The following is a 24330-nucleotide window of genomic DNA, read 5'->3' on the forward strand; positions in this document are numbered from 1 at the left end:
TACTACACTCCAGCGTGGGTGACAAAGCAAGACTCCATCTCAAAAAAAAAAAAAAAAAAGAGAAATACACCAAAATGTTAACAGTGCCTATCTCCATATGGTAGTAATAGCACATAATGATCATTTTCTGTTGTATTTTTTTCCCTCTATTTTTCTATGGTGAGCATGCATTATTTCCGACCATAAAAATTATAATTAAATAATATATACACTATGAAATAATGTGAAACTATGTCTCATATGGACATAGACCAAAAGGAAACATAAAAATAGTTACAACAGGGTACAGGATTATTAAAGATGAGACATTAATGGCTTATTCCCAAAAGGCCTTAGCTTATACAGCTTTATACAGAATTAAACAAAAGACACAGTCTAGCCCTCGCCCTCGATCTTGAATGCAAATGTCAGGTAGGCAGTTGCATATCCAAGTCTGTAGCTCAGGGGAAGGGTATGAACTGTAGATATAAGTGCAGGAGTCTTTAGCATGCAGATGCTTATATACTAAAATACATTAACCAGATTTGTCAGTTTAGTAACTGGTTCAGAGAGAGACACATACCAGCTTATTAATTTACAATACAAGATATAGTTTCCTTATACCTGGAAGGTTCTCAGTTCTCATCTAGGTAAACCAGCTGCTGCCTTCAGTATTAAATACCTGAACAATTACATTAGTGATCAGAAATTGCTTCCACATGGAATCAGAACAAAAGGGAGACAACTATCTTGAGATACTTTTTTTGTCCATGAAGGTTTAGTGGACACTCACTTCCTCAAAAAAAAAAAAAAAAAAAAATCCATCTCAGCTGGGCGTCGTGGCTCACACTTGTAATCCCAGCACTTTGGGAGGCTGAGGCAGGCAGATCATGAGGTCAAGAGATCGAGACCATCCTGCCCAACATGGTGAAACCCCATCTCTACTAAGAATACAAAAATTAGCTGGGCATGCTGGCGGGCACCTGTAGTCCCAGCTATTTGGGAGGCTGAGGCAGGAGAATTGCCTGAAGCCGGGAGGCAGAGGTTGCAGTGAGCCGAGATCGAGCCATTGCACTCCAGCCTGGCAACAGAGCGAGACTCTGTCTCAAAGAAAAAAAAAAAATCTGTACAGTTCATATCATCAGATTCATTTCTGCCCTCAGTAAGGCAAGATAAACTCTGCCAACTTCAAGCACTCAGTCTTTCTTTTACTATGTTTACTACATTTTAAGCTGACAACCCCCTGCTTATTCCTGTAATCTCTCCCTCAGTAGAATATTATGATACAGAACGGGCACGGTGGCTCACACCTGTAATCCCAGCACTTTGGGAGGCTGAGGTGGGTGAATCACTTAAAGTCAGGAGTTCAAGACCAGTCTGACCAACATGGTGAAACCCTGTCTCTACTAAAAAAATACAAAAATTAGCCAGGTGTTGGTGGCACTTGTCTGTAGTCCCAGCTACTCAGGAGGCTGAGGCACGAGAATCACTTGAACCCAGGAGACGGAGATTGCAGTGAGCTGAGATCGTGCAATTGCACCCCAGCCAGGGTGACAGAACGAGGAAAAAAAAAAAAAAAAAAAAGAATATTATGATACAATCAACTAGATTTCAGTCTCCTAAATTACAATTTCGTTCCAATCCCTTTTCCCTGGAATTACACCCAGATTGTCTTAAGTCTTGAGTGCTCCCATCTCTTCAGTCAGTTTTATAGGCAATTACCTGGTTTATTTCTATCTATGGCTGAAACGATACTCTGTATGGGGGGATTCATGACTAGATTCATTCTCAGAAAGCAGTCTGAATTCTTGGGAGAGACTTCATTGTTAACATGGACACACCACCAAAAGTCAGATGATGTGTATGTGGTAGATGACACCATATAAAATATTTGAGGCCCCTTCCCTTTGTGCTGAGTACCTCACTATATATACTACATCTATCCATTCATTTAATCCTCTTTGACAAAGGTTCATAGGAAAAAATAGTCTAGAAATCATATAAATTATCCAGGATCACAAGGCTGATAACAGAAGTGCAATTCAAATATGAGTTTATCAGGTCTCCTACATCATACCAATATTTTCCCCATTTTTTTCTTTATTATTAATCTGTATTATCCTTTCAATTAAAAAAAAAGGAGAAAGATGAACTTACCTACAAATAGAGGAAAGCACATCTAATTCTATTCCAGCATATGCTCCAAAATCAAACAGAAACAAACAAAAATGCTTTGCTTGCCATGCCACACCAAAGGGAGCTCTTCAGAGCAGTCTGTGCTTGGATTTCTCACATCAAGCCATAAATAAATGCCCAAGAGGCATATCAAGTCCATTATCAAGTTCAATAAACCCAACATGACACTTAAAGACAATGAGTCCCATCTGAATGCCTACTGGTAAAAACAGAAAAAAACCCAAACCTGACAACTTGGAAAGGGCTAGCTCCTCAATCACCATATGAGAGTAACAGAGAGAGCCCATTATAGTCCCCTTAAAACCGCTGCCCCAACTGCGTTAGGTTCAACATTAATTTCTTTCACAACTCCCACTGGCAATAAAGGAAAGAAGTGAAAATCTCAAATCATTAGAGGACAGCTACAGCCCGAACAATGTCAAAACAAAGGGTCATTGTTACCTTTAGGGAATCTTAATTCCCTCTCCACATTTTTCAAGTCAATTCAGCTCCCAATCAATGGTATATGACAATAACATAAGCACATTAGTGAAAGTGTTTTAACATCCTTTATCTTGTTGGGATTAAGGAGTCACTAAAACATTTACTAAACGCTTACTATATTATAGGCAAAAATATATCCAAGGGTTAATGAAACATGGTTCTCCCAGTCGAAAAACTCAAGACCCTAAAATATGCATATCATTCCCATTTCAGAGATAAGGAAATTAAGGCTCAAAGACTAGGCGACTTGCCAAGAAGCCAGTTAATGGTAGAACTGAGGCTATAATTCATTCATTCATTCGTTCAGTGAGATTTACTGAACACCCACCCACTATACCTCAGGTATTGTACTATGCCCTGACTCATCCAAACAGCCTAACCATTCCACAATTCCATGGACTAAGTGCAACAACACTCATTTTTATTACACGCCACTCTAATTCATTTACATCACTAGACTGTAAGCAATCTGAGGGCAGCAAGGGATTATGTTTCTCTTACCTCTGTGTTCCCACCAAAAAAGCTAATCAGAAAATAGAACTCAATAATTATTTGCTAAACTGAATCCACTGCTAAATATATTTGAACGTCTATCATAAGCAAGAAACTCTGAAAGTATAATGTTGAAAAATTTCTATTCTCAAAATTTCACAGTTTAGTGCTGGAGGGCAGAAGACAGTAGAAAAAAAAAAAAGAACTTTATAATTGTATAGGGTTGCACTGCCTAATAAGATAGTCACTAGTCATGTAGCTGTTTTAACTTTCAACTTCAATTAGTTGAAATAAATAAAATGAAAAAGTCATTTATCAGCACAGATATAGTATAATACAAAAATACATTTGTCCCCCTTCCTGGCAAAGAACTTCTAAAACTCCTGGGATTTACTAAGTGATAGGAGTGTATTCTGTTATTCATAATAAGCCCCTTTGATTACACCCGCGTTTACGTTAATGAGGTGACAGAGTGGGATCCCTAGATAGCCTTAGGATGGACTAGTCACCAGAAAGACCAAGTGATTAGAAGGCTGGAACTTTCTTTTTCTGTTTTGAGACAGGATCTTGCTATGTTGCCCAGGCTAGACTCAAACTCCTGGAGGGCTCAACTTCCCCGTCTCAGTCTCCCGAGTAGCTGGAACTATAGGTGCTCACCACCACGCTGGCTTAGAGGACTGGAATTTTCAGTCCCACCCACCAATGTTTTACTTCTAGGAAGAGGAGGGTTGGGAGCTAGAGACTGAGTTCTATAAAAACTCCCATACATGAGATTTGTAGAGTTTCTGGGTTGGTAAACACATCCTAGTGCTGGGAGGGTGGCATACAAGAGAGCATGAAAGCTCCCCACCACACCTTACCTGACCCCACTCCACTCCAGCCATACCCTGCCCTATGTATCTCTTCAATTATTTGGCTGTTCCTAAGTTGTATCCCTTATAATAAACTGGCAAAGAATAGTATCGAATCCTATATATACTATGGTTTTCCTGTACATACACAACTAAGATAAAGTTTAATTTTTTTTTTCTTTTTCTTGAGACAGGGTTTGTTCTGTCACCCAGGCTGGAGTGCAGTGGCATGATCTCGGCTCACTGTAACCTCTGCCTCCCAGGCTCAAACAATCCTACCCCCTCAAGTCGCCTGGACTATAGGCACACACCACCATGACCAGTAAATTTTTGTGTTTTTGTAGAGATGGGGTTTCACCATGTTACCCAGGCTGGTCTCGAACTCCTGAGCTCAAGTGATCTGCCCACCTTGCCTCCCAAAGTGCTGAAATTACATGTGTGAGCCACCATGCCTGGCTGTGAAGTTTAATTTATAAATTAAGCACAGAAATAGATTAACAATAATAATAACAGCATAATGTAATAACAGTTATCATACACTGTTGCTGTAACTTCTGCAGTTAGAAATTCGGCAGCAAAACTAGTATGAATTTTTCCTTCTTCACAATTTCACACATAGAAGATTCATTCTTAGGATAGATCTTAGCAACCACAGGATAGGATTACGTTTTCTTTCCTTAATTTTAGATTCCAGGGGTACATGTTCAAGTTTGTTATCTGTGTATACTACATGATGCTGAGGTTTGGAATATGAATCATCACGTTACAGAAGTACTGAGCATAGTACTCAAAGTTAAATTTTTCAACTGTTGTACTCCCCCTTCCCTCAGTTTCCCCTCTAGGGGTCCCCGTTTTTTCCTTATTGAGAACTTTTACCTTTTGACTTAAAGGAAGCACTTTATGGCTTCTCTCAGGCATATCAAAATTGCCAGCGTCACTATTACACTTTGGGGCCATTAAGTAAAATAAGGGTAACCTGGAACACAAGCACTGCAATAGCAGACAGTCGATCTGATCACTGAGAAAGCTACTAAGTGACTAATGGGCGGGTAGCATAACACAGTGTGGATAAACAAAGGGATGATTCATGTACCAGATGGAATGGGGCAGGACAGGGCAAGATTTCATCACACTGCAACTGCAACTTAAAGCTTATGAATTGTTTCTAGAATTCTCTCTTCAATATTTTCAAACCTCAGTTGACCTAGGGTAACTGAAACCGTGGAAAGTAAAGGCACAGATGAAGGGGGACTACTGTAAAGTGTTTTCCTGACTTCTGTAAGCCATTCTGGCAAAGTCTCAAACCTAAGGAGGTGGTCATGGAACCCCTGTTTACAGCTGATTGGTCAGAAGTACAAGTGGCCCAGGACTTGCAGCTGGCATCTGAAGAGGGGCAATTTTGTGGGACTGAGTCCCTTTAATTTGAGAGATCTAACACAAGCTCCAGATAAATAATGTCAGAATTGAACTGAGTCGTTGGATACCCAGTTGGTGTCCAGAGAATTGGGGAGTTGGTTGGTGTCAGAAAACAAATCAGAGAACATAAAGAATATTTTCATCATCACAGAAAGTTATCTTGGAATGAGAGGGGAAAGAAAATCTAGCTTAGGTTTGAATATTAGGAAGGGCTCTTCAACTCAGTGGTGGCTGAAGTATTCTGAGAACAGGACATCTGGGAAACTAGCTCAAATTAGAATCTACCTACCTGAGCCAAAGATGTTAAGATCTGATCAGACCAGAGTTATTTTCTAACTCAGTCCTTTCAGGCTGAGACTTAATGATCTTCCCTCTTTATGGGCAGAGAAACTAAGATACACTGTAAGGAAGTCAATTGCTCAGTTATACAATAAACCTATAGATCTCAGGATTAAAACTCACAGTTTCCACCTAATTGTTTGGCTCCCTGAGCTTTCCCTCTGAGGCTTGTCTCAGCCCAGCTGTCAGACTGACAGATTCACTTGTAAGCTGTCAGTCACAATCAGAGGCATCACCTGACAGGGTATGGATAAAGTGAGTTAAAGATTGACTGCTGGAAAGTCACAGGCCTTTAATTCCACACAGTCCCCAAAGTGTCACATACGCCCAAGTTAGAATGGGACTTTCAGGCACTGGCAGCTATGGTAAGTATATTAACAAGAAAACCTGTGGTCAGACAGAAAGAGGTGAATGTCCTATGGGGTGAGGAAGAGTTCGATGTCATTCAATCCAAACCAACATAAAATGAGAAACTTAATTACAGACTGCTGACTGCCAGCTTGAAAACTGCTGGTAAACCATTTCTAAAGCAAAGATGCAATTTGCAGAAAAGTAGTCTACAAGGTTAGAGGCAAGGATTTATTATCCAAAGATCACCTCTTGGATTTTAATAGAAAACACTTTAAAAAAAAAAATTCCAAAACTCAAAGTCCTTCTTCCATGTACATCCCTTCCTTAGCAAAACCAACTCCCCAGAGGTGACCAGTGTTAATCTGTTAAATATTCCTCCTGCCTTTCTTCTAAACATAGGCAATAATTTAAAATATATAAAGAAAAAAAGATATATAAAGTACACTTGCTTTAAAAGGGTAGGGAAGGGAGATGCTACACAAAGTCTTCTGGAACATGTTTTCAAATTTTATTATCTTGGACTTCGTTCCATGTCAGTAATTTTTTTTTTTTTTTTTTTAAGGGACAGGGTCTCACTCTGTTACCCAGGGCTAGGGTGCAGTGGCACAATCATAGCTCACTGCAGCCTCTAACTTCTGGGCCCAAGTGATCCTCCTGCTGCCACACCCAGCTAACTTTTTTGTAAAGATGGTGTCACAAGATTCTTCAGGTGTCATTTTTCCAGCCAGAAGCTGCTGTGGCCAGCAGCACCTTTGCCCGAGTTTTGCTTGGGCCTGCCGGGCTCGTTCGGCCCACTTGGCCCGGCAGGCTGCACTCAGTTTTGCTTGGGGCCACTAGGCCTGTTCCATCCACTTGGTCTAGCGGGCTGCGCTCTGTTCATGCTACTGTCCCAGATCCCACTCCTGCCAAGGGCGAGCCAGGCTCGGAGTGGCAAGGGGTGCATAAGTGAGTGAGCACGGGGTCCAGCCACTGTGCACAGCCAGGCACGCTGGCTGCTGTGGCTGGGCAGGCAGCTCCAGATGCTGGCACAGGCACCAGCTCCATGTGAGGCTGTGGCTGGACCAGGCATACTACAAGCGGCTTCCACTGTGGACTATGGGGAACATGGTGGTGCCCAGAAGTGTGGAGATGCCAGGAACCACAAAGCCCCAAAGAGGGTGTCACAGCTCTGGCTCAGGGAGCCCTTGGGTCTGTTATAGCTCTTCAGTCCCGCCATTCAGCGAGTCCCAAGTTCTTGTCTTGCATCCAGGAAGAATGAGGTACGCAGACAACTGGAGGGTGAGCAAGGCAAAGAGTTGCTTTATTAAGTGATGGTACAGCTCTCAAGAGACCCAAAGTAGGTAGCTACTTTCCACAGGCAGGTCAACCTGTTGAGTGCAGCTCTCAGCAGAGAGGAGACCCAGAATGGGCAGCTCTTATCTGCAGGCAGGTCATCCCAACATCTGCAGCCCTCGACAGAGAGGAGACCCATTGTGGGTAACCCATTTCCACAGGCAGTTTCTCCCAGTGTCTGCCCAAGTCTGGCTAAGTCCAGGGTTTTTACAGTCTTCAGAAGTGTATGCTGACTGGTCCATGGGCTCCCTGGGCAGGCCCAGAAAAAGCACCTTAAGTTCTCACTCTGGGCCACAGACTCCACCTGGAACTGAGAGCCTGGCCCCTATGCTTCAGGCCATCCCTGGCTTGAAGGTGAGGCTTCACCGAAAGAGACCTGCCCCTTTCCACCCAGGAGCCTGTCTGCCAGGGGCACCTGCAGGCCCATGATGAGTCACCCTCATAACCCCTTTGGCCTCCCTCTTGTGCTCACTGGCACCCAAAGTCTGGAGGGGGTCGAGGTGGTAGGAAGCTGGCATGTCAGCACTACCCCAAGGCACGCAAACCCAGCCAGGCTGCAATAGTGCCCACGCTAGGCTTCAACTTTGCTCCAAAATCAGAGCAGGAGCCAGGAACTGGAAGAGGCCAGGCAGTGGGAGCAGGCACTTCTGAGCCTGTGGGGGAAAGGGGTCTTCCCGGACCTCCAAGAGCGCAGGGATGCCTGGGTCTGCAGCTAGGGCTGAGTGATTGCAGATGCACCCGTGAGGGTGGGCTCCCACCCCACTAACTCATAAGGGGGCAGGGATCCTGCTGTTCCTGGCTCCTGCCAGCTCCATGGAACATGCAGCCCTGGCTGCACGGCCCCCACTATGGCTGGCATTTTTGAAGCAGCTGCTCTAGACAGGCCTCCATTGCCATCAATGGGGTCTTGCTATGTTGCCTAGTCTGGCCTTGAACTCTTGGCCTCAAGTGATCTTACTGCTTCAGCCTCCCAAGTAGCTGGGATTACAGATGCATGCCACCACTTCCGGCTCATGTCAGTAAACTGACATCTATTCTGTTTCATTGATTCTAAGAGGCACTAAATTGGAGTGCTTCTTATAATCAATGATGTTTTACAACTGTTATCAGTCAGGTAGCAGTGTGATGGAATTGTGTGAAAACCTTCCATTGCATCTTTCTGGTAAGATGAGGCGTAAGGGTGTCTTAGAAATACAGTCATTCTTTTAATCATCTGCATAGTCTACAGAACAGATGCACATAATTTATGTAATTCTCCACTCACACTAAATTCTCTAAAGAATTTCTGGATTAAAGGGTAATAAGCACACTAAAAATGTTAATAGGCGGCCGGGCGCGGTGGCTCAAGCCTGTAATCCCAGCACTTTGGGAGGCCAAGACGGGCGGATCACGAGGTCAGGAGATCGAGAGCACCCTGGCTAACATGGTGAAACCTCATCTCTACTAAAAAAAATACAAAAAACTAGCCGGGCGAGGTAGCGGGCACCTGTAGTCCCAGCTACTCGGGAGGCTGAGGCAGGAGAATGGCGTGAACCCGGGAGGTGGAGCTTGCAGTGAGCCGAGATCGCGCCACTGCACTCCAGCCTGAGCCACAGAGCGAGACTTCGTCTCAAAAAAAAAAAAAAAAAAAAAAAAAAAAAATGTTAATAGGCATTGCCAAAGTCTGTGAAATTATGCTCCTGATAGTGAGTAAAAGTGTCCATGTCTAACACTGGGTATTAACAGCAATCTTTTAAAATATTTGTTAATCTCAAAGATTTCAGGAGTGTTTTAAATCATTTTTTAAAAACATTTGATAACTTTGCTGCCCTATGTGAAAAAAAAATTTTTTGAGATAATTGTACATTCATCTGCACTCAAAAGAAATAATACAGAGGTGAGGCCGGGTGCAGTGGCTCAGGCACGTAATCCCAGCTGACTTCGGGAGGCTGAGGCAGGTGGATCACGAAGTCAGAAGATTGAGACCATCCTGGCTAACATGGTGAAACCCCGTCTCTACTAAAAATACAAAAAATTAGCCGGGCGTGGTGGTAGGTGCCTGTAGTCCCAGTTACTAGGGAGGCTGAGGCAGGAGAATGGTGTGAACCCGGGAGGCGGAGCTTGCAGTGAGCTGAGATTGTGCCACTGCCCACTCCAGCCTGGGCAACAGAGCAAGACTCCGTCTCAAAAAAAAAGAATACAGAGGTTTTATGTACACTTTATCCAGTTTTCTCTAATGGTGACATTTTGGAAAACTATAGTACACTATCACAACCAAGATGCTGGCATTGATACTGTGGTATAAGAAATACATATACGATCTTTGTCCCTAGTTCCTGGCAGAGTTCCTAAAACCCTTGGACTACTCCGAGTGATAGAAGTGTCTTTTGTTATTCATTAAGTCCCTTAATGAGGTGACTATTGGTGGGTCCCTAGATAGCTTCAGAAACAGAGGAATCAAGGATGTGATTAGATAGGGTTATCCCAGCTACTTGGGAGGCTGAGGCAGGAGAAATGCTGGAACCCAGGAGGCAGACATTGCGGTGAGCTGGTATCGCACCACTGCATTCCAGCCTGGGCAACACAAGCTAGATTCCCTCTCAAAAGAAAAAAAGAAATTTCAGCCCTACCCTCTGACTTCTGGGAAGGGGAGAGGGGCTGGAGACTGAGCTCTATCACTGAAGGCCAATAATTTAATCAACCATGTCTATGTAACAGATCCTCCATATAAACCCCTAAGCAATGGAGTTTGGAGAGTTGGTGAATACATCCCTGTGCCAAGAGGGTGACACACCCCAACTCCATGGGGACAAAAGCTTTGTACTTGGAACGCTTTGGGTCTCACCCTGTGTACTTCCTCATCTGACTGTTCATTTTTATCCTTTAAAATAAACTAATAGTAACTATAGCTTTTTTTTTAGTTCTGTGAGTCACTCTAGCAAATTACCAACTTCGGGGCGAAGTACTGGGAATCCCAAAAATTGTAGCCAAGTGAGACAAAAGTGTAGGTAATCTGAGGATCCAATATTGGGGTTGGCACCTGAAGTGAGGACAGTCATGTGGGACTGAGGCCTTAACCATGTGGAATCTGACACTAACTCCCAGGTAATTAGTGTCAGAATTGAATTGAATTGTTGGACATCCAGTTGATGTTAGAGAATCAGAGAACCGGAGAATTGGTTGGTGTAGGAAAAAACATCTCAGATAAAATCGACTGGCTCTTGTTCAGATTTCCCCAGTTTTACCTGTACTCATTTGTGTTTGTGTATGTGTATGTACTTAGTTCCACGTAATTTTACCACATGTGCAGATTCATGTATACACTGCCACAGTTAAGATACAGAACAGGTCCCTCACCACAAGGATCCTTCCTATTGCTACTTCCTTCCCCTCCTTAATCCTTGTCAACCATTAAATAATTTGTTCTCCACTTAGATAATTTTGTCATTTCAAGTATGTTACATAAAAATCTTTGCAAATCATATATTTGATATGGTACTAGTATCCAGAATATATGAGAAACACCTAACTCAACAATAAAAACAAAAATAACCAGGCAGGTGTGGTGGCTCACACCTTTAATCCCAGTACTCTGGGAGGCTGAGGAGAGCAGATCACTAGAGGACAGGAGTTCAAGACCAGTCTGGCCAACATGGCAAAACCCTGTCTCTACTAAAATGTAGCGGGGAGTGGTGGCACATGCTTGTAATCCCACCTACTCAAGAAGCTGAGGCATGAAAATCACTTGAACTCAGGAGGCAGAGGTTGCAGTGAGCCAAGACTGCACCATTACACTCTAGCCTGGGCAATAGAGCGAGACGCTGTCTCAAAAAGAGAAAAGGATTTTGTATTAGTCTGTTCTTACACTGCTAATAAAGACATACGAGACTGGGTAATTTATCAAGGAAAGAGATTTAACTGACTCACAGTTCCGCATGGCTAGGGAAGTCTCAAGAAACTTAACGACCACGGAGAAAGGGGAAGCAAACACGTCCTTCTTCACAGGGCAGCAGGAAGGAGAATAAGTGCCCAGCGAATGATGGTTTTATGTCACTATGATGAGAACAGGATGGGGCAAACCACCCCCATGATTCAATTCTCTCCACCTAGTCCCTCCCACAACACATGGGGATTACGGGAACTACAATTCAAGATGAGATTCGGGTGGGGACACAGTCAAAATGTATCAGATTTGAATAGACATTTTCCCAGAAAAGATATACAAATGGCCAATAAACCTAAGAAAAGAGACTTAACATCATTAGCCATTAGGGAAATTCAAACCACAATGAGATGTCCCTGCACATCCATTAGGATGGCCATACCCAAAAAGATAATAACAAGTGTTAACAAAGATGTAAAGAAAGTAGAACTCTCATACATTGCTGGTAGGAATGTAAAATGGCGTGGTCACTTTGGAAAAACAGTTTGGCAGTTTCTCAAAAAGTTGAACACAGAGTTACCATATGACCCAGTATTTCTACTCCTAGGAATATATCCAATGAAAGCAAATATCCACACAAAAAGTTGTACACAAATATTTATAGAAACATTATTCATAATACTAAAGAAGTGGAAACAACCCAAATATCCATCAACTGATGGAATTGCAACAAATTAATTTGTAATGGCAGTAAAAAAGAATGAAGTACCTATTATAAAACAGATGAACCTTGAAAACACGCTAAGTAAAAGAAGTCAGTCACGAAAGACTATATACTGCATTATTCCATTTATAAGAAATGTACAAAATAAGCAAATATATAGAGATAAAATAGAATAATGGTTGCCTAAAGCTGGGGGCATACAGAGAATCTGGAGTGATGGCTAATGGGTACAGGGTTTCTTTTTATGGTGACAACAATGTTCTCAAAGTAGATCGTGGTGATGGTCACAAAACTCTGAATATACCAAAAAACCACTGAATTGTACACTTTAAGCAGGTGAAATGTGTGGTATGTGAATCATATCTCAAGTAAAACATAAGAATGCTATATAAATGGAATCATAAAGTGTATAACCTTTTGAAAGTAGCTTTTTTCACTCAGTATAATTTCTGGAGATTGATTCAGGTTGTTGCATATATGAATATTTTATTCTCATTCCTTTGTATTGTTGAGTAATATCGCATTATATGAATCTACTAAAGTTACTTTTTAATCATACTGAGAATGAGTATCTTTTACTATAGTACCAAGTAATATTCTTTTCTCCTGCGAGTTGTTTTTTCATATCCTTGGCACCTTTTCCTAATACCCCCTTTGTATTAGTTCTTTATCATATGTACTACAAATTCTTTTTCCCAACTTAACTCTGCTTACAATGATTTTTGCAATTAAGTTTTTAATTTTTATGTAGTGAAATATTCTTCTAGATTTTCTTCTAGTACTCTTAATGGCTTTTAAAAAAATTAAAATCTTTAATTAAATCTTAACTTATTTTAGCATAAGAAGTTAGCAAGTAGAATCTTTGGATCCACCAGCAGTGTGATATAGTAGAAAGATCCAGGGGCTAGGAATCAGAAGGATTGGGTTCTAGTCTTGGCTATGCCACTACCTAGCCCACTCTGGGCAGACAACCAGTCTGTGGAACCTGCCTTTTATGCTTACCATAGTTTTGGTAAATAAATAAGATTATAGACTTATAACAGGATTCTCAAAAAATGTTCAACAGATGCCTCTTTATGAAAAAAACTTAAAACATTATATATATATATGCTTGTATCACTTACAATACTATTCTCATTTCATGCGCTATCTACTAGAAAACTCACACTGTCAGCCTCAGACAGAGGTAGCTTGCCCTCCCGCAAATCCTGTGTCTAAAGAAGTCAAGTGGGCCGGGCATGGTGGCTCAAGCCTGTAATCCCAGCACTTTGGGAGGCCGAGACGGGTGGATCACGAGGTCAGGAGATCGAGACCATCCTGGCTAACCCGGTGAAACCCCGTCTCTACTAAAAAATACAAAAAACTAGCCGGGCGAGGTGGCGGGCGCCTGTAGTCCCAGCTACTAGGGAGACTGAGGCAGGAGAACGGCATAAACCCGGGAGGCGGAGCTTGCAGTGAGCTAAGATCCAGCCACTGCATTCCAGCCTGGGCGACAGAGCGAGACTCCGTCTCAAAAAAAAAAAAAAAAAAAAGAAGTGATTTGCCTAGGGTCACAGGTGAAGTCTAAAGAGAAGCTGGTTTCAGAAGTAAACCCAATTAGCTATACCCCAGCCTTCCTCCTGAGTCAGAGACCACCATTCTTCTGCCCGCTAAAAATGAACTGTCATCTTGTATTCATATCTATATTAAAAAGAAAACAAATGAATGAAAAACTACTGTCTGAAAAATGTACAGCCTATAATTAGGAGGTGGTGGGGTGTTAGCAGAGAGTAGAATCAGAGGGCTGAATTTCAAGTTATAGGCTCCTACCTTGCTTCCGACAGCCTGGGATTTTGATAAAGGCCCCATAGTCTGTCACCATAGCAACCTATAAAGATGGGGGAAAAAATCAATGTCACATAAATAAGAATCTTTCTTTTGTAGCATTTAACCTAATCTCCCCAAATTTGTACTTCATATTGACTGCCTCTGTATGCTACAAAACTGCCTAAAAATGATGCTCTGTCAAACATTCTTTCTGGGTTTTTTTGAAATTTAGACTGACAGGTATGTGTGTACACATTAAATACACTGGTGAGATTAGAGTGTTGTCACATGGTGTGATGATACTGAGGAATACCCAAATCCTATACCCAGTAAAATCAACAACGGAGTTTCATGAACAAAGGGAACATATTGATATTACCAAAGGAGTTTCATGAACAAAAGGAACAAAAAGCAAAAAACCAGGTAATAAAGTTATGCTTTATATTAGCTAGGACTGAGGCCTCCAAACCCAATACAGAGAACTTTAACAAATTTGGGATGGATCACGCAGGGCATTCTTCCCCTCATACCTGAACTTCAAATCAAACTACAGCATACAATCTGTTATATTTAACTCCAAGTCTGAGTCTTGGGTTTCATCAAGACAACTAGATAAAAAGTCAATACATACACATCTGACAGAACCTGATCTAATCAGAGAGAAAGAGTTGTCCCCCCAGTCTTCTGCAGAGTTGTCTAAGATGAAGAAGTTAGAGGCTTGATGGGTCGATGTAACAGGCAACCAATAAATGTTCGTGATGAAAGGCCCAGAACCCTTGCCAGATAAATCATTAACCCAAGTTCTAGCTCTCTCTTCCCTCTGTAGCCTACCCCATCCCCCCACCTGTGGATTGAGGGTAATGTTGTCACTATATACTGAATTTAACACTAAATGTTTATTTGTAAAATATTCAATATAATCTTACATATATAAACTTTATTCTTTTCAGTGGCTTTAATTAGCTGCTTCATCTTGAGCACTGTTTCAGCTTCACCATAACTAAAACAAGGGGAGTAAATAAAACAATCCCAACTACACTGCTATTTACTAATATATACTGAATACTCACTATATGCAAAATAATATTAAAAATGCTTTGCATAGTCCTCATGTCACTGTATGGAGTTGGTACTATTATTCCCATTCAATAGATGACAAAAAGATGCATGAAGAGATTAAGTAACTTATCGGAGGTCCAAAGCTAAATAAGTAGCAGAGCTGAGATTTGAATCCGGAATCTTAAATACACTAGAGTTGCTCACGGGTTCTCTCTAACTATAAAATTCTAATGGCCAAAAGCAATGTGGTATCCGATATCCAATCTGTTCCTAGCAACAATCCTAGAAAGCATATACAGTAGATCTTATGCTGCAAATGAAGTGGAATAGTATAGGTGTATCTGGGTGCTATGCCATGTGCCTATAGTCCCAGCTACTCCAGAGGTTGAGGCCAGAGGGTGGCCTGAGCCCAGGAGTTAAGTCCAGCCTGGATAACATAGCAAGACCCCATCTCCAAAAAAGCATTTAAAAAAATAAAAGAAAAAATAACAGTATAGGTAAAGAAAGTGAACAGGCTTTGGAGTGAAAGATGTGGCTTCTAATCCTAGCTCTGCCATTTCCCACCTGTGGGATCTTGCACATGACTTTCCTTTCAGGGCCTAAGTTCCCATTTGTTCTCACTTTGCTGCTGCAGGTAACAAATGATGTACATAAAGTGATTGACATAGGTATATGGCACATAATGGACATTCAACAAAGTGTAGCTTTTCAATAATTTACAGTCTAAGACACTGAAGCACAAAAAGATTAGTGACTGGTAGGAAGGCACACAACTACTTAAGAGTTAGGGAGGCCAGGCGCGGTGGCTCATGCCTGTAATCCTAGCACTTTGAAAGGGCGAGGCAGGTGGATCACCTGAGGTCAGGAGTTCGAGACCAGCCTGGCCAACATGGTGAAACCCCGTCTCCACTGAAAAAATACAAAAATTAGCTGGGTCTGGTGGTGGTGTCTGTAATCCCAGCTACTTGGGAGGCTGAGGCAGAAGAATCACTTGAACCTGGGAAGCAGAGGTTGCAGTGAGCCAAGATGGCGCCACTGTACTCCAGCCTGGGCAAGAAGAACAATACTTCATCTCAAAAAAAAAAAAGTTAGGAATAGAACCTAGAACCTCGGTCCCTTGACTACCTAGTCCAGTGCCTTATACTTCACCAAATATCATCATTACCCACTTCAATGTTAGGATGGAAATAGATAAAAACTTTCATTCTCATTTTTTAATGGAGACATTGGGACTGAGCACTTGAATTAACTCTCCAAGACACAACATGAAGAATGGGTTACGAACCAAAAGTTCTAAACTCATGTTTTATACTGATGAACATGTTATGCTGGGTTAAGAACCAGAGAGTCCCAAAGAAAGAGTACAATCACACAGACACTTAAAATCAAGGCAAGGTACAGCCAATGAAATGACTTTAGAGATTAGCTGGTCCAGTTCTACCATGTTTCAAATGAGGAACGTAGAGATCAGAGATACAAAGTGCTTACCTGAGTTTACAAAGCAATTTGTTCTTTGTAAGAGAGGGCCACATAATAAAGATAAGTCTCCCAATTTTTAATTGAAATAAAAGCAAATCCCTTCTTTCTGGACCAAATGAAGGCACTTTGGTTTTTGTTCCACAGTTCTAGAAAGCGGACTGAAAAGTCTCATACTGTGTAACAACATTATTAAAGAACATAATCATCCAACAAACTTAAAAATAGCATCTGGGTCAGGCACAGTGGCTCACACCTATAATCCCAGCACTGTGAGAGGCTGAGGCAGGTGGATTACTTGATGCAAGGAGTTCAAGACCAGCCTGGCCAACATGGCAAAACCCCATCTCTACTAAAAATACAAAATTTAGCTGGGCATGGTGGCACATGCCTGTAATCCCAGCTACTTGGGTAGTTGAGGCACAAGAATCGTTTGAACCCAGGAGGTCACGGTTGCAGTGAGCCAAGATCATGCTACTGCACTTCAGCCTGGGTGATAGAGCAAGACTCTGTCAATAAATAAATAAGTGAATAAATAAATAAATAAATCTGGAAGTTAGAGCCAAAATCCCCTCGTTGCTGTAAATTAAGACAATCTCACTTTTCAATCCTGAAGCTCCAGTGTCACATTACGGTCTTTAGAGGTAATGTAACAGACCTTAATTTGGCCTCTCCCAAAAGGAAAGGTTAATATGCTCCAGAATGGATGCACTCAACTGTTCAGGCATTGTTTCAGATTTCTAGCGCCAGGTGTTTTCATCACTGTGTCTCCTAGAGTGCAGTCACACCTGCCATAGATGATCATGCAGTCTGCCTGGTGTCCCAACAATAATTAGTCAAATAGCTCAGGGGAAAAAATTCAATAACTATCTCAACTGAACTCATCAGAGCTTGGGTAAAATAAATTTCCCATCTTCAGATTATAGGTGGCAAACGGCCTTGAAACTTGTTATCACCATAATCTAAATGAAGAATTTGAGGCTCAGGGGCATAAGTTACTTGTCAAAAGTCACTAAGTTAAATAGTAGCACAGCCAAGTACAACACAGACTTTTTTTTTTTTTTTACTTGTAGTCCAATGCTATTTCGACCCTATCAACATGAATCTCCCCTCAGCATTTCTTTGGCTATGGGAAGCCTAAGCCAAATCCCAAGTCTCACTGTTATGCTTGTACCCCCTACCATGTATTAATATAATGCACTCTGCTACCAACATGCTTCTCAGAGAATGAGAGGATGAATATTGGCTTCTCAGCTACTTAATTACTAGGTCCCAAATCCCTGCTGAGTTCACCAAGAGAAGTGCTGGGACATGGGCTGAAACACCACCTTCTTCAAGGACAACTAGTCCTATGAGGCTTGGGCTCCACTTTAAGCACCTACCTACTATGTACAAGACACCATGTCAGGTACTGTGAAATAAAGACAACTTTAAAAAAGGGATGCCTAGTCATTTTAAATGAATTTGAAGTAGTTACCAAGACATATGAGACAATCATGGCCTCTGCTCTACAGTAACTCACAATATAGTAGTGGTGAGAGACACATACAAGTAATAATAATACAAGACAGACTAGGATAAATGCTGTAACAGAAGTGTACAAACAAATGACGGTAGAACCACCAAATTTATCTATATTCCTCCTATAACTCAATTAAGTCAAAAGAATTCTCTTGGTTGGGTGCGGTGCCTCATGCCTATAATCCCAGCACTCTGGGAGGCCAAGGCAGATGGATCACTTGAGGTCAGGAGTTCGAGACCAGCCTGGTCAACATGGTGAAAACCCATCTCTACTAAAAATACAAAAATTAGCTAGATGTGGTGGCATGCGCCTGTAATTCCAGCACTTTGCGAGGCCGAGGTGGACGGATCACGAGGTCAGGAGATTGAGACCATCCTGGCTAACACGGTGAAACCCCGTCTCTACTAAAAAATGCAAAAAATTAGCTGGGCATGGCGGCGGGCGCCTGTAGTCCCAGCTACTTGGGAGGCTGAGGCAGGAGAATGGCGTGAACCCGGGAGGCGGAGCTTGCAGTGAGCCGAGATCGCACCACTGCACTCCAGCCTGGGCGACTGAGACTCCATCTCAAAAAAAAAAAAAAAAAAAAAAGAATTCTCTCATGGGTCTTTTTGGTTCCTCCATACATTTATGTAAAATTGGACAACCCCAGCTACAGTTTAGCAGAAAGTAAACTTGGAAAGAGGATCTGATTTAGAATCCTAGCTTTGCCATTTATTAATCAATGGACGATTACTTAACTTCTGAGAACAGTCTCTTTATCAAACAGAGTTAACAATTTCTTTAGGGAGATTCAATAACACAGAATGTGTGAAAGTGCTAGCATAGATTAGGCTTACACATTTTTTTTTTTCAATTTTAATGTAACTCCTCTTCTTTGTAAATATTGGATACTCATTAAATGTTCATTGGATGAATATTCTGAAAAGTTTCTTCGTTCCAATTTATCATATTTCTCTTTCCCTAACTCCAAGTCACTTCTAAACCATCCCTTTTCAAAATATGCTACTGAAATAGTAAGTTAGAACTATAAAGTTCTCTCTGAACATTCCTAAAGACCATCCATCCTTGATAGTAATATATAAAACCTACACTAATTCAAGCTCCATCTCATATAAGAAAAAGCTGTAGGTGGCCGGGCACAGTGGCTCACACCTGTAATCCCAGCACTTTGGAAGGCTGAGGTGGGCAGATCATCTGAGGTCAGGAGTTTGAAATCAGCCTGGCCAATATGGCAAAACTCTAAAATACAAAAAATTAGCTGGGCGTGGTGGCTGATGCCTGTAGTCCCAGCTACTCCGGAGGCTGAGGCAGGAGAATCACTTGAACCCGGGAGGTGGAGGTTGCAGTGAGCCAAGATTGCATCACGCCACTGCACTCCAGCCTGGGCAACAGGGCGAGACTCTATCAAAAAAAAAAAAAAAAAAAAAGGAAGGGAGGGAGGAGAGGAAAGGAAGGAAGAAAGGGAGGGAAGGGAAAGGAGGGGAGGGCAGGGGAGGGGAGGGGAGGGGAGGGGAGGGGAGGAAGGAAGGGAGGGGAGGGGAGGGGAGGAGGGAAGGGCGAGCTGTACGTTAGGATCCACTTTAGAAATCCGAGTTATTCTGTGGAGAGCAGAGTGTTCTTCCCCTTCTTTTGTGCAGCACCTGATGAGTGAGGGCTTCATGATCAGAAAAATCAGTTTCACCTCCAGTGCTACACTTCCTTCTTCTGAGCTCTGGTACCTTACTAACCTCTGGGGATACCATGAGCCATAAAGAAAAAGGACAGAGGCTCTAAAGAGCAGAGTTGTTTGCTATTTGTTAAAATGGTATTATCCTTTGTATCTTGACTATTATATTACAAGTTGGGATCAACTTAACAGAAGTCAAGAGCCACAATTATCTATAACTGACTGACAGTTACAAAGTCTATCCTCCAAGACCTCACATTATTAGGAGGTAAAACTTCTGTCAACCATACAAAGCAAGTATGAATGCAAAGTATGAATATCAAGCACAAATGATACCATTAAAATACTACCGGCTCAGGCCAGTTGTGATGGCTTACGCCTGATCCCAGCACTTTGGGAGGCTGAGGCGGGCAGATCGCTTGAGCTCAGGAGTTCAAGACCAGCCTGGACAACATAGTGAGACCTTGTCTCTACAGAAAAATTAGCCAGGTGTGGTGGTGTGTACCTGTAGTCCCAGCTACCTCGGGGGCTGAGTGGGAGGATCACTTAAAACCCAGGAGGGGGAGGTTGCAGTGAGCCAAATCACACCACTGCAGTCCAGTCTGGGCAACAAAGTGAGACCTTGTCTTAAAAAAAAAAAAAAAAAGAGGCCCAGTGGCTCACATCTGTAATCTCAGCACTTTGGGAGGCCGAGGCGGGTGGATCACCTGAGCTCAGGAGACTAGCCTGGCCAACATGGTGAAACCCTATCTCTAATAAAAGTACAAAATTTAGCTGGGTGTGGTGGCGGGCGCCTGTAATCCCAGCTACTTAGGAGGCTGAGGCAGGAGAACTGCTTGAACCCGGGAGGCAGAGGCTGCAGTGAGCAGTTGCAGTGAGCCAAGATCGCACCATTGCACTTCAACCTGGGCAACAAGAGCAAAACTCCCTCTCAAAAAAAAAAAAACTACATGCTCTTATAAGACACTGAAAACAATTTTTTGGCTTTACTTTCACTTCAAGAGGAGGGAGCCAACATTAATTAATTCCTACTATGTCTCAGGCATTGTATTTTTATAGATGATAGCTTATTTAACCATCACAGTAATTCTATGGAAGAGAATTACTGTGAATAAATGGCATCTCCATTTAACAAACAAGAAAACTGAGGCTCAAAGACATTAAGTGACACCTTAAAGGCTCACATAGTAAGCAAAAGAGCTGGGACTAGAATCCTGATTTTGTCTGGTTTCAAAGCCTCTGCTCTTGAAACAAATATAATGCCTTCTCTACCAAAGGTTGATAATTCATTCAGTCATCAAAGATGTATCAAACACTTAGTATTTTCTACCCATCCACCTAAGATTGAGATATACAACAAAACAGACAGAACTCTGCCCTCATGGAGCTTAGCATCTTGTGAGGAAGATAGATATTAAACAAGTATATAATTGAATACAGTGTGAACCTATTTATTTACGATGGGTAAAAAAATTTCTGAGGAGACAATATTAGGGCTGAGACCTAAAGGATGAATACAAGATGATGGAAAAGTGGGTAGTTAAAAGGAAGAATGTCTTAGTCTGTTTGTGCTGCTATAACAAAATACCATAGAAATTTATTTCTCACAGTTCTGGAGGCTGGGAAGTTCAAGATCAAGGTGCCAGCAGATTCTGTGTTTGATAAGGGCTCACTGTCTGCTTCCAAGATGGCACCTTATCCCTGTGTCCTTTGGAGGTGATAAATGTTGTGTCTTCCCACAGTAGAAGGAATGGAGGGGCCAGGCAGCTCTCTGTAGCCTCTTCTATAAGGGCATTAATCACATTTACAAGCGCAGAGCCTTCATGACTTAACCACTTCCCAAGTGATTAATACTTCTTAATACCACCTCTTAATACCCTCACGCTGGGGACTAAAGTTCAATATGAACTTTGCTATTTCTCCAATATTCACTTTGAAGCCTAATCCCCAAATTCAATGGTATCAAGAGGTGGGGCCTTTAGGCTCTGCCCTCATGAATGGATGAATGCCTCATAAAAGGGCTCAAAAGGGTGAGTTCACTCCTTCTGTCCCTTCCGTCATGTGAGGACGCAGCATTTCTTCCCTCCAGAGGATACAGCAGAAAGATGCCATTTTGGAAACAGAGAGTAGTCTTCATTAGACACCAAATCTGCTGAGAACTTGATCTTAGATTTCCCAGCCTCCAGAACCATGAGAAATAAATTTCTGTTCTTTATAAATTACCCGATCTCAGGTATTTTGTTATAGCAGCACAGACTAAAAAAAAAAAAAAAAAGAAAAAAAACAGCATGTGCAAAAATCCTAAAGAGACAGCAAGAATTCAGACTGTTCAAAGCTATTAAGGAGGCCAGTGTGTCTTGACTATGAGCAGGGTAGCACAAACAACATTGTGAGAGCACGCAGTGGTAAGCTGTGGAAGGTCCATGTCTGTATTCAATTGTAATGAGAAGCTTCTGAAGGGCTGTGAGAAAGCAAAATGTCCAACCTACTTTAAAAATCTTATTCTAGGCCAAGCACAGTGGCTCATGCATATAACCCCAGGACTTTGGGAGGCTGAAGTGGGAGTATCACTTAAGCCCAGGAGTTTGAGACCAGCCTGGGCAACATAGTGAGACCCCATCTCAATTTTTTCTTTTTTGAGACAGAGTCTCACTGTGTCGCCCAGGCTGGAGTGCAGGGGCGCAATCTCGGCTCACAGCAAGCTCCGCCTCCCGGGTTCACGCCATTCTCCTGCCTCAGCCTCCCGAGTAGCTGGGACTACAGGCGCCCACCACCTCGCCCGGCTAATTTTTTTGTATATTTAGTAGAGACGGGGTTTCACTATGTTAGCCAGGATGGTCTCAATCTCCTGACCTCGTGATCCGCCCACCTCGGCCTCCCAAAGTGCTGGGATTACAGGCGTGAGCCACCGTGCCCCATCTCAATTTTTTAAAAAGAATTAAAAAAAAAAAAAATCTTATGCTAGCTGCAATGTGAAGAACAGATTGGAGAGGAGCTACAATGAAGCAGGGATCCTAGTAAAGATGAGGCAAAAGACGGAGAGTTTTAACTAATAGGGTGCCAAGGGGATAAAGAAGTACACAGACCACAGATATAATTAGGACTTGCAAACAGACTAGAGTGGGAGGGAAAATCAAAATCAAATCAAGAAGAGAACTCAACGATGATGGCCATATGTATAGTCTGGGAACCTGCAGGATAGTGGTTCTATTTGTTGAAGTGAAAACGTCTAGAAGAGAAACAATTTGTTGAGTGTCTTGGTATGTTCTGTGTTACTTTAACAGAATACCAGAGACTTGATAATTTATAAAGAACTGAAATTTATTTGGCTCATAGTACTGAAGGTTGGAAAGTCCAAGAGCAAGGTGCCAGCATCTGGCAAGAATCTTCTTGTTGTGTCATCCTATGGTGGAAGGTAAGAGGGTAAGGAGAGAAAGAAATCCCAGCACTTTGGGAGGCCGAGAAGGGTGGATCACGAGGTCAGGAGATTGAGACCATCCTGGCCAACACGGTGAAACCCCGTCTCTACTAAAAAATACAAAAAACTAGCCGGGCAAGGTGGCGGGCGCCTGTAGTCCCAGCTACTCGGGAGGCTGAGGCAGGAGAATGGCGTGAACCCAGGAGGCGGAGCTTGCAGTGAGCTGACATCCGGCCACTGTACTCCAGCCTGGGCGACAGAGCGAGACTCCATCTCAAAAAAAAAAAAAAAAAAGGAGAGAAAGAGATCAAACTCACAGCCTCACGTCTTTCAATAATTGGCATTAATCCATTCAGGAGGTGGAGCCCTCATGACCTAAATACCTCCTACTAGGCCCTACCTCCCAAAGTTGATGCACTGGAGATTAAGTTTCCAAAACATGCTTTTTAGGGTACACATCCAAACCACAGCAGTGAAAAAATAAATTAATTTTAAAACATAAATTAGACATGCTGGTATTCCACTGACGATGTCAACTACACACTTAAATATCTGGAGCTTAGAGAAGGCACATGTGATTGCCACATGTTCCATTGGCCCTTCCCATTTAAGCTGTAATACTCGAGACAGACTTAAGTGGACAGGAACATCAAACCCAGTTGTCACCCTCAATCTATTCTTAACATAAATGGTGAGTTTTCAAAGCACAAAAGAATATACCTCTCCTTGGAAAATAGTGTAGAGAGCAGGCAAGTTTTCCATGGTCTCAGGCCTTCCCGAATTCATCCTTAATATTCTATGGCTCCTCCATTTCTCTTCTATTAAAGCTAACACAAGTGTCCTGTCATAAAGAAATTAGACACCAATTAGATATCTGCGTTAAAGAAATGAATATGCACATAATCCACAGCTATTCTCTACAGAATAATACCACTAGGTTTAATACCATACACTTTTATCCAAATCTCTTTTGTTTATTCTAATTGTGGGGAATTTTGGAAACCTTGATCCTATTTCTTAACAATTTATTACTTACCCAAGGCTATTAGGCTACTAATTTTGCTGTGTTTGTTTTTTTAAATTGCTATTTTTGCTATTTTTTTGCCAGGGGAAGAATTTTGGGGGAGGGTGGGAAAAGAAGGTAAGTATGTTTGACCAGATCTCAAAAAAATGGAATAACAGAAATAAAAACATTAATGGAGCACTTACTATGTCCAGGCACTGTGCTAAGCACTAGACATGCAATCTCATTTAATTCTCAAAACTCAGGCTGGGTATGGTGGCTCACACCTGTAATCCCAGCACTGTGGGAGCTGAGGTGGGAGGATCCCCTGAGGTCAGCAGTTCCAGACCAGCCT

The 24330-nt window shown here is 42.2% G+C and overlaps 1 protein-coding gene across 6 annotated transcripts in view; it reads right to left on the reverse strand.

Moving 5' to 3' along the window:
- Positions 1-24330, reverse strand: part of LOC105494607 (zinc finger CCHC-type containing 17) — a 162390-nt gene that overhangs the window by 129308 nt on the left and 8752 nt on the right. For 4 of the 6 annotated variants that reach the window (XM_071097116.1, XM_011763163.2, XM_011763164.2 and 1 more), the window contains 2 exons: positions 23693-23813; positions 13835-13892 (listed from right to left, as the gene is read on the reverse strand). In XM_071097116.1, the coding sequence (XP_070953217.1) occupies positions 13835-13873 (39 nt within the window). In that variant the 5' untranslated portion in view covers positions 13874-13892; positions 23693-23813. Of the gene's footprint in view, positions 1-13834; positions 13893-23692; positions 23814-24330 lie in introns of those variants that run through there. The other 2 variants (XM_011763166.2, XM_011763165.2) reach the window with 2 other exon arrangements.

This window comes from Macaca nemestrina, chromosome 1 (assembly GCF_043159975.1).
Source record: "Macaca nemestrina isolate mMacNem1 chromosome 1, mMacNem.hap1, whole genome shotgun sequence".
NCBI classification, from domain to species: Eukaryota; Metazoa; Chordata; class Mammalia; order Primates; family Cercopithecidae; genus Macaca; species Macaca nemestrina.